This window comes from Mauremys reevesii, linkage group 6 (genome assembly GCF_016161935.1).
Source record: "Mauremys reevesii isolate NIE-2019 linkage group 6, ASM1616193v1, whole genome shotgun sequence".
NCBI lineage: Eukaryota > Metazoa > Chordata > Testudines > Geoemydidae > Mauremys > Mauremys reevesii.
Genome location: NC_052628.1, coordinates 19,708,135 through 19,720,351, shown reverse-complemented (window position 1 = coordinate 19,720,351; position 12,217 = coordinate 19,708,135). Strand labels below are relative to the sequence as shown.

General features: G+C 37.4%; 1 protein-coding gene across 5 annotated transcripts in view; it reads right to left on the bottom strand.

Annotated features, from left to right (window-relative positions):
* Positions 1–7,334: 7,334 nt before the first annotated feature.
* WDR7 (WD repeat domain 7) overlaps positions 7,335–12,217 on the bottom strand; it is a 359,332-nt gene continuing 354,449 nt past the window's right edge. For 4 of the 5 annotated variants that reach the window (XM_039544674.1, XM_039544673.1, XM_039544675.1 and 1 more), the window contains one exon: positions 7,757–10,687. In XM_039544674.1, the coding sequence (XP_039400608.1) occupies positions 10,484–10,687 (204 nt within the window). In that variant the 3' untranslated portion in view covers positions 7,757–10,483. Of the gene's footprint in view, positions 7,662–7,756; positions 10,688–12,217 lie in introns of those variants that run through there. The other variant, XR_005600425.1, reaches the window with a different exon arrangement.

Below are 12,217 nucleotides of genomic sequence, written 5' to 3'. Positions count from 1 at the left end.
CAGTTATCCCACTTTCATTAAACTCTCTGGTACTCAAGCCCTATATTTCTCTGAACACTGTTTGCTTTCTCTGGACAATTTCTGTTTTGGGTGGGTTCTTCTTGAGATGAGGTGATCAAAACCAAATGCAGTATTTGAATTGAGGAAGTACCATTTTGTTAAGATACAGACCTAGACAGATTAAATAAAGATCTAATTTAACACATTCACCTTGCATGTGAGTCCCGGAACAGTGTTTAAATAAGATCAGTCCTGGCAAGCTGTGCACTGCAGTATGTTGGCTTTAACTGAGTCCCTTTACAAGATGACAATGACGTAGGTAGGATTGCTCTTGGTGACAGGGCAACTCTTCTGGGTTAGCTCAAGATCTCATGGCTACCCATGACGACAGGGAACCAGGGCTTTCTGGATCCATTCATAGCTGGCCACACTCAAGGTCTCATGTTTGGACTGCGTCTAGAGGTCTGCAACGTTGTCATGGACCAACCACTGCTATTTTCATTTTGGTGTCAGTATGTAACCTTTCCTGCCAGGATCTGTTTTAATAATCTGTCCTTAGAAGCCGACATGCTTTAAAAGTGTCAACAGCATAAATCTAGCACTAATCCAACTAATGGAATCTTTGAATCTTATGCCATTCAGGAGATGAAGAGAAGGCTCTTGCCTCCCGCAACCAGGATCAGCTCTAGGAACCAGCAAACCAAGCACTTTTTTTTTTTTTTTTTTTTTTTTGCGCTTCGGCAGTTGCGCTCTCAGAGGTTTTTTGTTTTGGCTTGGGGCATCAAAAAACCTAGAGCCGGCCCTGCCCCCAACAGTGTCCATAAAGCCCTGAACGGTGAAAATGTTGCAGTGGGTGAATGGCCTGGTTAATTCTACTTGGCTGTCACTGTTTTGTTATGTCACTGAATTTCTTTTATTATAAGGAATTTTCATGCTACGGATAAAATCACTCAGGTCTGGACTGAGCTATTTGCTTCTGTCAGAATGGCAGAGCAGTATCTAATGGGACAAATGCCACTCCTCAAGACAAGCCACACCATAACCTCACCCACAATCAAAAAAGAGTCTGCTCTCTAATTGTTGAGATGGTAGAATCTCACAGTCCTTCTAGGCTCTTCAGTGCTACTAGTCACCCAGCTAGCAACAGCTACTCAAAATATCTTCCTCTTACTGCCTCTTATTGATGCATACCTGGTTACAGAGATCGATTTTTTTTTTTTAAACTCCAGCCTTGTGTTTTGCAGTGTATCGTGCCTGGAAATGATTGCCGCTGTCTCACTTCATTGTTCCTGCCTGTTAAACAATGAGGTTAATGTAAGCACCTCACGCTGGTGCTCTTCGTACTACATTAGCTCCCCGCAACTTGCACATTAAATTCAAAATCTTTTGGTCTTGATTTTCAAGGCTCTGAATGGCTGGCCCCGGCTACCATGGGTGTGCCCCTTGGCTCACAATCAGGGACTACTGAAGCACAACTGTGCAGTCATAAACAACAACAGAACCTGTCAACGACAAAAGTGAGACTCAGAAGAGCCAGGGACAGCTTTTCAGTGGCTGGCCTGTAGCTATGGAACTCCTGTCCACAAGGGGTTAGAATAACCATTAATCTTACAACCTACAGCAGTGGTTCTCAACCTTTCCAGACTACTGTACCCCCTGTAGGAGTCTGATGTGTCTTGCGTACCCCCGATTTCACCTCACTTAAAAACTACTTGCTTACAAAATCAGATGTAAAAATACAAAAGTGTCACAGCACACTATTACTGAAAGATTATTGACTTTCTCATTTTACCATATAATTATAAATCAACTGGAATATAAATATTGTACTTACATTTCAGTGTACAGTATATAGAGCAGTACAAACAAGTCATTGTATGAAATTTTGGTTTGTACGGACTTCACTAGTGCTTTTTATGTAGCCTGTTGTAAAACTAGGCAAATATCGAGATGAGTTGATGTACCCCCCTGGAAGACCTCTGTGTACCTCCAAGGGTACCCGTATTCCTGGTTGAGAACCACTGACCTACAGGATGGTCCTATCTCTTTGCAATGCCTTTCCCACAGTACAGCCACCTCACAATAGAATAATGAGGTCAACAAAGGATAGTGAGAAATGGGTTAGGGTTAGGGTTTTTGCTATGCAGGAATTTACCTGCATAGCAAAGAGGAGAAAGAACCAATCACTTGTGTTTAGGCTTTTCCTAGATTTTATATCATTTTGTAAGATGCTTAAGATTTCATAGCATGAGTGCACAGACAGATAAGGTGGCAGTTTAAGGTATATGGGCCCAGGGCTTCTTTCACTTATCCCAGCATAAATCAGGAATAACTTCACTGATGACAACAGAGCTAATAACAGTGTAAAACTGGTGGAAGAAAAATCAAAGCTTATTGGGTTTTTATTTTAAGGCGGACAATGTCCCTTTCAGACCATTTTCCACTGTGCAAAATGAGTTCAAATTAAAAAGTTTTGCAAATGGAACAAATATCTCCTCATAGATGCCACTCAGCCTTCATTTAAAAAATAAAATCAACAAAAAAGCAATGTTGCTCCACAGGAAGGTTTCACCTTTTAATTTTTCATACAAGATAAATTTTTAATTTCCAGACATCAGAAATCAGGGGAATTTCCCCATGAGGCTTGCAGTTCAAAGAACACTCTTTGGGCGACTGTTGCCATAAAGTGTTAATTCATTATACTGCAGACTCAAACGCTACAATACATATTTTTACTGCTGCTTTTCTTCAGACAAATTTATTATTGTTATTTTTTTAAGTCTTGGCTCTTTGCTAAAAGCTGGGCACTGCCAGAACAGTTTACTTGAATGCACAGGAAAATCCTCCTTGCAAGCAGTTACTTTATATAGTTTGGTCTGCTGAGCACAGATTTCACTGTGGCCCCACCAATTTCTCCTAATGCTGCCCAATTTTGTCTTATTTTAGTTTAACTCACCATTATTAAAAATATTACATTTTGAAGTTGGGCAATATAAATAGGACAAGCTTGTGTACTCTTTGGAGCTACTTGCTAATGTCAGAAATTCAAACATAGGAATGACTTGCATGGCTGAAAGATTTCATTTGCAAAGTAAGATCAACTTAAATTTTTTATATAGTTGATGTGCAGGCCCCAGCTGTGCCTGCTGTTCACATTGGCTGCTGACTGCTTTGCAAACCTTTGAACTGAAACTCTGCTGAAATTAATTGCTATAACTTCGAAGGTACACTTTTGAAATTTGTCATTTGTTCTCATTGTTGCTATATATTTCTTCCCACACTGTTCTCCTGCTCTCGGTGTATATATACATTTGCTAAGCTCCAGTGTGCTGTTCCTGTGTTCCAAAGGGAGCAGGCTGAAATGACAGTCATGTTTTCTATTCCAACGTAGGAAGGGAAGAGGGAAGACGGTAGTGTCACAAAGTTGTATTGTTTGTGGTTTCCTAGGCAAGATGGGCTTGATTTGAGTGGGTAGGAGGGTGCAGAAGATGGAGCGTGTGCACGACTCTTCATAAATTCTATCCTCTAAACAGGAAGGAAATATGTGCGATAGACTTTGATAATTGTAAGAATCATAGATGCTCTTCAGTGAAACCAAGACCTTGTTCACAACTGAAAACGTTTGAAACTAGCCTTGCAGCATTGTGAGGAGTAACAGTTTTTTTATTTCTGGAAAGCACTTGAAATCTAACCTGAGGTCACAAGTGAAATTAATTAGATGTTCACAAGCTCATCATCTATCACATTGTGGTCTAAATCAGAGAATTGCCTCACACAGATACACTACAAGACATCAACAAGAAAACAATCTAAACTTGGAGGAGCCAGCATAGCTGGGTTGGTAGCTACATAAGGGACAGAAGGTCAAGTTGCCAGTAGGATTCGGGCTTATAGCAATACTCTTGCTGCAATGCAGTACTTGGGGAATGCTACGCTGTCAAAGGTGCTGTCCATCAGATGATGTATTCAACTTGGGGCTCTTCTGTTGGTCTCTGTTGATAATTAAAGCTCCTACAGCATTTACCACAGAGGACAGGGAATAACTTTGGTTCTTCTCCAATGTTCCCCGTTAACAAAACAGGTTCTAAATGTGTGAGATGTTAAGCATACAAAGGTTCCTCCATTTACTTGCAGACATTAGCCTACTTGTAAAGGGTTTATTTTATTTTTATTAAAACAGGCACTATATAAGACCAAACCCTATACATTTCTAAAATGTTCTTTTTCAGGCTTTGGATTTATCCTCTAAGCCTGCACTGCATTTTTCTGTATTATCTGGTTAACATGCCTTGTAAAGTCATTTCAAAAGGCTTTTGTGAAGTATATAGTAGAACTATAGTGATATTTGCTTGACCGTTTTGATTGTGCCCTAATGGCTATATTCTTATCTTAAGGTTTTGGGAATTAAGCCACCATCCAAATGAGAACATAGCTCTTTAATGTTTTAACTAAAACAGAGCAAGATGTGTTTAAATGCATCTGAGCCAGCTGCGAGGGATGTCCATTGTCTTCAAGAAATCTACACAATGTAAAACTGTAGCATCATGCTATTTGGCAAAATCTTTGATCGATACATTTGATGCAATTTAGCTTGTGCCAACCTCCGTAGTTTGCATTTTGAAGCAGCCGTGTTTTCAGGTGTGATTGACAGACTTTGAAGAGGACATTTAACACCAATTATGAGGGAAATCCTGCCCCTACTGAAGTCAATGGGAGTTTTATCACCGACAAACCTTCAGTGGGCCAGGATTTTCACCGTATGGATTTATAAGATTTAGAAGCAAGAATTCCATATACTACACTTGAAATGAGGCTCTTTTTACCTACACAGGGATGCCACAGAAGCACCAGCACAGTGGCATACAAAAGCAGGCAAGGCATGCCTTCCTTTCTGTTTGATGTAACTAAGTGCAACAAGCCTGAAAAGTTTAGTGTAATTTTTTATATAATTTTTTTGGCTGGACCATCTGTGATGCTGTTAGTATTACGTACCATTAGGACATAGCCAATAGGTAATTTGCACCAATTCACACTGAGTATCATGTGGGAGATAACGTGCTTATGTAATTAACAAAGCACAAATATACCATCCCTTATCTCAATCTCTCTCTCATTTGGCTTTTTTCCCCCCTCTCAGCCTTCATTCATGCTCTTGTAGTCTGAATGCCACAGAAATCCCTCCCTTGATCTTCTCTGCCACTTCAGCTGCCTCTGCCCTTTTACCTCCAAGGTTCTAGACTGTGTCCCTCATACCACTGCCCTGAAGGTCCCCCCCGCTCATCCCCAAAACCTTCTAATCCACTTTCTGTCATTCAGTGTAGCTGCCCTGTTAATGTGTATCCGCAAAAAGAACAGGAGTACTTGTGTACTAGCCTCTTCCGGACCAACTTCCAGCACGACACCCTCCTCCATCTGAGCCTTGTGACAGTCATTTACTCCCTCCTGAACTTGCTCTGCCCTTGGAAGTCATACCCCTGTTTCCTCCCCTCTATACTTTTGTTTCCTTTACATGTTCACAAGCCAATTCTTTCTATCCCCCTACCATAAAAATCCTTATCTATGGCTTGCCTCACTTCAACTTATCTCTTCACTATATGTTCCATTCTATGCATCCGATGAAGTGGGCTGTAGCCCACGAAAGCTTATGCTCAAATAAATTTGTTTTAATCTCTAAGGTGCCACAAGTACTCCTGTTCTTTTTGCGGATACAAATTAACACGGCTGCTACTCTGAAACCTGTCACTTCAACTTGCATTCAGATGACGGTCTATCATACATTCCCTCCTCTCTCCCGGCTGTACAAAACACTGCTGTGCTCTAGACAACATTTCATGACAGTACTATTAGGCTTTGTATTAAATGCCCCCATGCACAAATTTGATCATTTACATTATTCTGACCTGCAATTTTTTTCATGTAAAACTAGTCTTCATATGGTATCTCACCTCTGAGTTAAAGGTGTGGATTTATGTCCAATCCTAGGACTTGAATTTATATTCCTAATCAGTACCAACACTGCAATACATGTATAAGCCTTTGGATCCTTCTATATTCTACCCTTTTCTGGTGGTTGTCCATGCTAAGGATTCTATAATACTTTACAAAGGTGTACGGGAAATTCCATTCCATCTCTCAATACCATTGATTATAAAGGTAAGAGCAATCACTAAAGACAAAATGGTTGCTCCATTTGCCTAATTGGTCTCCGCACCACCAGCAATTAGTTGATTTGTAAAGCAGCTTTGGTGTAAAAAATGTACTATAGAAATTTAAAAAATTCTATATGGTGCACACCATATATAAAACCAGATATTAAATTACCCAAGGAAGAAAATATTACATTGCTGCATAAATGACAAATATTGATCATTTCGCATCAAAATGAAATCATGCCAAATCATAAATAATAAAAGTGCTTGACTATAGATATATAGCAGGCAGTAAGCAGATTTACCACATAATTAAAGTGCTTAAGGCAAAATACAGACTTCTGGTATTTTCTAATTTCTAGTAAATCAGGGTGAGCTGGTAAATTCTGAGATCACTTACTTTAAAAGTATATTTACAAGCTAAATCTAACTGTAGTCTTTATTCTGTAAAGTAAACAGCAAGGAAACAGTGTGCATCTAATTTTTGAAATTCTTCTGGCTTTTCTTTTTGACCTTTGGTATTTGTATGTATCGACGCTTTCTCTAAACCATTGTACAAAAACACCTTGAAGTGTCAAGCTTTAAAAATGAGTCTTCGTTTCTCTTTCTCCTGTGCAGCTTGGATTATCTTGGCCTTGTCAAAATACATTCTCTAGTTAGAGGTTGAAAATATTTCCCTCCTGGCTCCTAAGTATTGATTTTTCAACACTCAACTCTGTCTGTCAGCTGAAGAGGTGAAAGGTGAAAGTTCATCCAGCACTGCCTGGCTTTACCTTCCTATTAATGTCATGCCCTTTCCACATTTGATCAGTTTATGTGATCACCAACACAACTGTTATTGAGCATGTTTTACCTATGAGAAAATATTTAAGTCATGAATGATTTTAACACACACACCTTGAAAATTGAGTACTCAAATATGTTGCAACCAACTCCTTTTGTGTTTATCTATTTTTTTGAAGTCTTGTTATGTAAATGATTGACTCAATTCAAACTGTACTATCTTATCTGAACACTAAGAGAAAGATTACATTTACTGCTTATGCTGTAAACCTTTTTAAGCAATAATGATCAATTTTGTTATTCTTGCTCAAATGCAATCATGTTTTTTTACTACGGGAGATGCAAATTCAAATCCAAACAAAGTATTATTACACTAAACAAATTTAATAATCTCAGCTCAGCTCCCAATGGACAGTAGGCCATGTCAGAAAATCTCGATGCATAATTTGGTTCAATTACTCTCCCTCTTAAGAGAGATCTAGGACTGGAATAACAAGAAGAGAGCGTAGCTTTACACATATTACAGACGGTGTTGTTGAGGTTCTGGAAGATCATCATTCTCTTTAACTGGTTGACTCACACTGTTCTCATAGACAGAAGAGATAATGGCTTTCCCTCAGCACTTTCCGACTTCCTTTTTTGTTAAGGAGGCCTTGAGTTTCTTGAACATGAATCTTCATCCAACTTTGTGAAATGTAACATTATTCAAATAAATGTAAGAATTTATTTCTGTGCATAAGAAAAATAAAAATGAATGTCAAGTAAGTCATGGAACTAAGGATGCATGACATCACAGTTAGGATGATAATATAGGAACAATATCCTTCAATACTATTCAGTTTTTATTTCACAAACATATGTACATAGCATTAGTACATACGGTAGCATTTAAGTGGAATCATCAAGAAATTTCTTGAGAGGCAAACATTTTCATCATTTACCATACACAGTGACTTCAATCATTACAACATTTTCATACAGTTATCTCATCATGTCATCTTTAGCTTGTAAACCGCCAATAAAGCCACATATGTCTCCACATTTACAAGGACAAGTCCAAATACAGTACTAACAAATCAATAAAATACTAAAAGCTTACACTGGAATGACAACACAAATTTTACTGCAGTGCTGAGAAATCTAATCTGTGATGAAATTTGGGAGTAGGGTTGACAAAGTCACTGAAATGGAGATTTGTGTTTAACTAATGTGCAAATATTAGTTAAGCAGTGAGATAATCTATTTCCACCCCCTAAGCATTACTGTGTTTTCTAGCCAACTAACACTAACTCCACATTAGAGTGTAATCCTGACTGTTGCGCTAGATGTATTGTATAAAACATTTGCAGAAGTTGTCATAATCTTCTGAAAATTTTGCTAATTTAGCTTTTGCTACATTTAACTATTGTTCAGTACTGGAAGTAGATTGCCCCCTTTCTTTTACAATTTTTTGTAATCCATTAAATTTATAGTTTAAAGCAAACTTTTTATTATACATGTAATGCAAGATATTTTACTGCATACTAAAGAAAATCTTCTTTAGCATACCCATTGCTAATGTGTTTCCATTTAGCTTTTACATATATGTACTTGAAAAATATTATAACATAAGTAAATATGACTTTGGAATGCCTATGGAAGAATGAATAAAATGTACCTTTTAATTTTCCTCATATGCCTGTACTTAAATGTAGCACTATAGCATTTGATTCTACAGACAAATCGTGTATATGCTGTGTATTTCTTTGCTTCTTGTCATGGAGGCCTACATATATCTCTCTTTATAAATACAATGTACATGCATGTTGTATAAGTTTACTTTACAGAAAAGCATCAAAAATTCTACTACAGAATTTTACCACCACTATATACTACAGCCTTGCCATAGTTGGAAAGAATAAAATTTACAGCAATATGAGATAAACATTCCTAATGGTCTTAATTTCTTACTTTGTTCGTAAAAATTATAATAAACAACAGATATGTTGATACTGGACTGTAGATCCTACTTTCATGTATAGTGTACTATACAGACTGCCGCTAGAAAAAAATGCATTTGAAATTTTGAAGCCATTATTTTCTTTGTTCATTTATTCCCATTCTGTTGGATTTTCTGGCAAGTCCCACCTTTAACTTTATGTGTCATCATTTAATGTGAGCCTTCTCTCTTTTGTGAGCTTTCCAGACAAAAATGGCAAAGAAACTAAAAGCTGTACAAACACTTATATTAATACATTTAAATAAAATAGTATTTTTTGGATTTTTTTTTTACTTTACACATAAACCAGCATATTTTTCACATTATTAGATATTTCACAAAATTAGATATGTAAGAAAGAGGGAAAATGTGAACAATGACAACATTACAGAAGAATTATCTTACTGGGAAAAATGTTTAAATATATTGGACTCAAATAACAACTAACTCACCTTTTACATATTTGCCATAATTTTTCAGTTGCTCAATATCAACAATATCTGTGTTTCCATCAAGCATATTTGCATTTTTACTCCTCAATCCTTCAATGAAGCCAAACTGTGAGTTTGCAACACTGCAATAATTTATACAGCAACAGGATGTGATGGCATAAATGCAGGATTCTCATTTCCCTGCAAGTTCCAGCACCAGTGGGAAAGAGAAAGCTCTTTTTAAAATATAAATAGCTGCAGTAGAAGCAAAGGGAATACAGAAAAAAAACACACCTTTGTGCATAAGTATTCTTTTTTTCAAGTTTCCTTTCCCCCTCTTTAAGAGATTCTTGGTATTTACATGTTGACTGCTCAATTCTTTCTTCCAGGTCACAAAAACAATGACCTAGTATGCCATAACTTCCAATTCAATCAAGAATTTAAACTTTATCTGAGGAAATATGCTTCTTCAAAATGAGAACAAAGGCTACTCTTGTCCTGAAAACCTACTTCCTCATATACTTTCTCAGGAATCCCATGGCAGTTATCCCCAAGAAGCTAACTGCTAAAGCCTATGACACCTCACCCAATGATCACCCTATAGTAACTAGAAGAAAGTAAATGTAAACATAGAACCTTTTTGGTAAACAATAAGATTCTTTAAGAACTTCAAAAGGAAAATAATATTTATAATTAGGACTGCTCTGCATTACTTCAGTCTAAAATGCAAAAGTGACTTGATTCAGCCCAACTTCAGAGATTGGGGTATGATTCCTGAAAATGCTGATCTAGTCAAGGAGCGCAACCTCAGTGTTACTGATTGTTTTCAGCTTCTGTTGCACCAAGCAACAAGAGCATTCCCAATAGCCATCTTCGTCCCTCCTATTAACAGCAAGGAAAAACTACATGATGATAGAATAACCACACTTGGTTGAGCTGGTGGGCATACCTCTGAATCAATAGCTGGCACAAGCAAGATTCTGCTCTAGGGAACCATGCAGAAATGTTGCAGTCTGGCTGGTCCCACTGGATGATTTATATAGGCACTGGTGTGGGTAATCCAGTGTTACAAAAGAACAGAGAAAGAATTACAGGGAATTTTACAACAAAAAAATGTATTTCTAGCAATAGAGAGCCTGACTCTAGACCATAAATCGATGTTCTTTGCCATCATGAGCCATGAGAATAACATTGCGATTGGAAGTCCAGATCAGCCGTGCCAATTTGAGTGCATTGTGTGAACCTGGTGAGGCAGGCTGGACAGGAGGCACCTGGTATGTTTTAATACAGCGGAGCTGAGGTGCAGAATTCAGCATTCCAATACTTCCCAAAAGAGAGGTGTTCATCTGCAGTAATAGAAAAAGAGAGAGTCAACACTGAAACCAAAGGGTTTCTTGTGAAGAATAATTTAATGTGAAACAAAGCCTTTTTTCTTTTTTTACAGAAAACTTTTAATAAGACCTGCCAGTACCAGCAACATGGCTGCCCTCTCTAATGACCTTCAATTAAAATTTGATTTAGTTAACCAAAAAACACTGTTTCTTAAACTAAAGAGATGCTGAGAATCTAAGCAGTATGTTTGCAAATGCTTGCAAATGCTTAATTAACTCTATACACAACTCTGCAAAATGAAACTAGTTGTGCTAAATTTAGTAGTGCATATTTTACTGCTTTCCTTTTTCCTACAGATCTGTAGACTTTACATTATCTTAAACGACATTTTTACAGCCATATTTTAAAAAGTTCTCCTCCCTTTTTTCCCTGCAAGACATGATGAAAATGATTTTTTTTTAAATTGGACTAAATGGAGAAATAAAATACAGCCAAGTTTCTGTTTTTTTGTAAGTTACAATCTTTTGCAAGGCATGGAAACTCAGCGAAGTTTAGAAACAGAATTAGTGGTAAGAAATTAGTTCCAGTCTCACCATTGGCCTTTTTAAAATTTCCATTTTCCTTTCATTCTATCTACTTCAAATTAAATAGTGAGATCTGAACCAACGTATTAGCTTAAATCTATAATGAAGTCTATCACTTAACATATTAAATAAAAAGTATCACCTACAACTTCTTTATATTCATTTAACACAATATAATTTCATAACTGCAGTAAGCAATCAAAAATTATAAATTATAACTTATATTTCTGCTGGAATATATATTTAAACATGTTAAAAATCACAAAAATTAGAGATGGAAAAGACCTTTTGGATGCTGGAGTATATCTGCATGACAGAACAAGAGTGGTCCCAATGCCATAACAGAACTCATGGAAGACAGGTGAATTTCCAGAGGACTGGAGAAGGGCAAACATAATACACCATCTTTAAAAAGGGGAACAAAGAGGGCCCAAGGAATTACAGACCAGTAAACCTAACTTAGTTACTTGGAAAAATACTGGAACAATTTGTAAACATCTGTAGGATAATATGGTTATAGGAAATAGTCAACATGGATTTGTCAAGAACAAATCATGCTGAACCAACCTAATTTTCTTTGATGGTGTTACTGGACTAGTGGATGGAGGGAAGTAGTAGATGTGATATATTTTGACTTTCGAAAGGCTTTTGACAGAGTCCCACATGACATTCTCATAAGCAAACTAGGGAAGTGTGGTCTAGATGAAATTACTAATAAGGTGGGTGCACAGGTGGTTGAAAGACTGTACTCAAAGAGTAGTTATCAATGGTTTCCTGTCAAACAGGGAGAGCGTATCTCTAATGGGGTCCCACAGGGGTCAGTCCCGGGTCCAGTACTAGTCAATATTTTCATTAATGATTTGGATAATGGAGTGGAGAATCACAGAATATCAGGCTTGGAAGGGACCTCAGGGGGTCATCTAGTCCAACCCCCTGCTCAAAGCAGGACCAGTCCCCAGA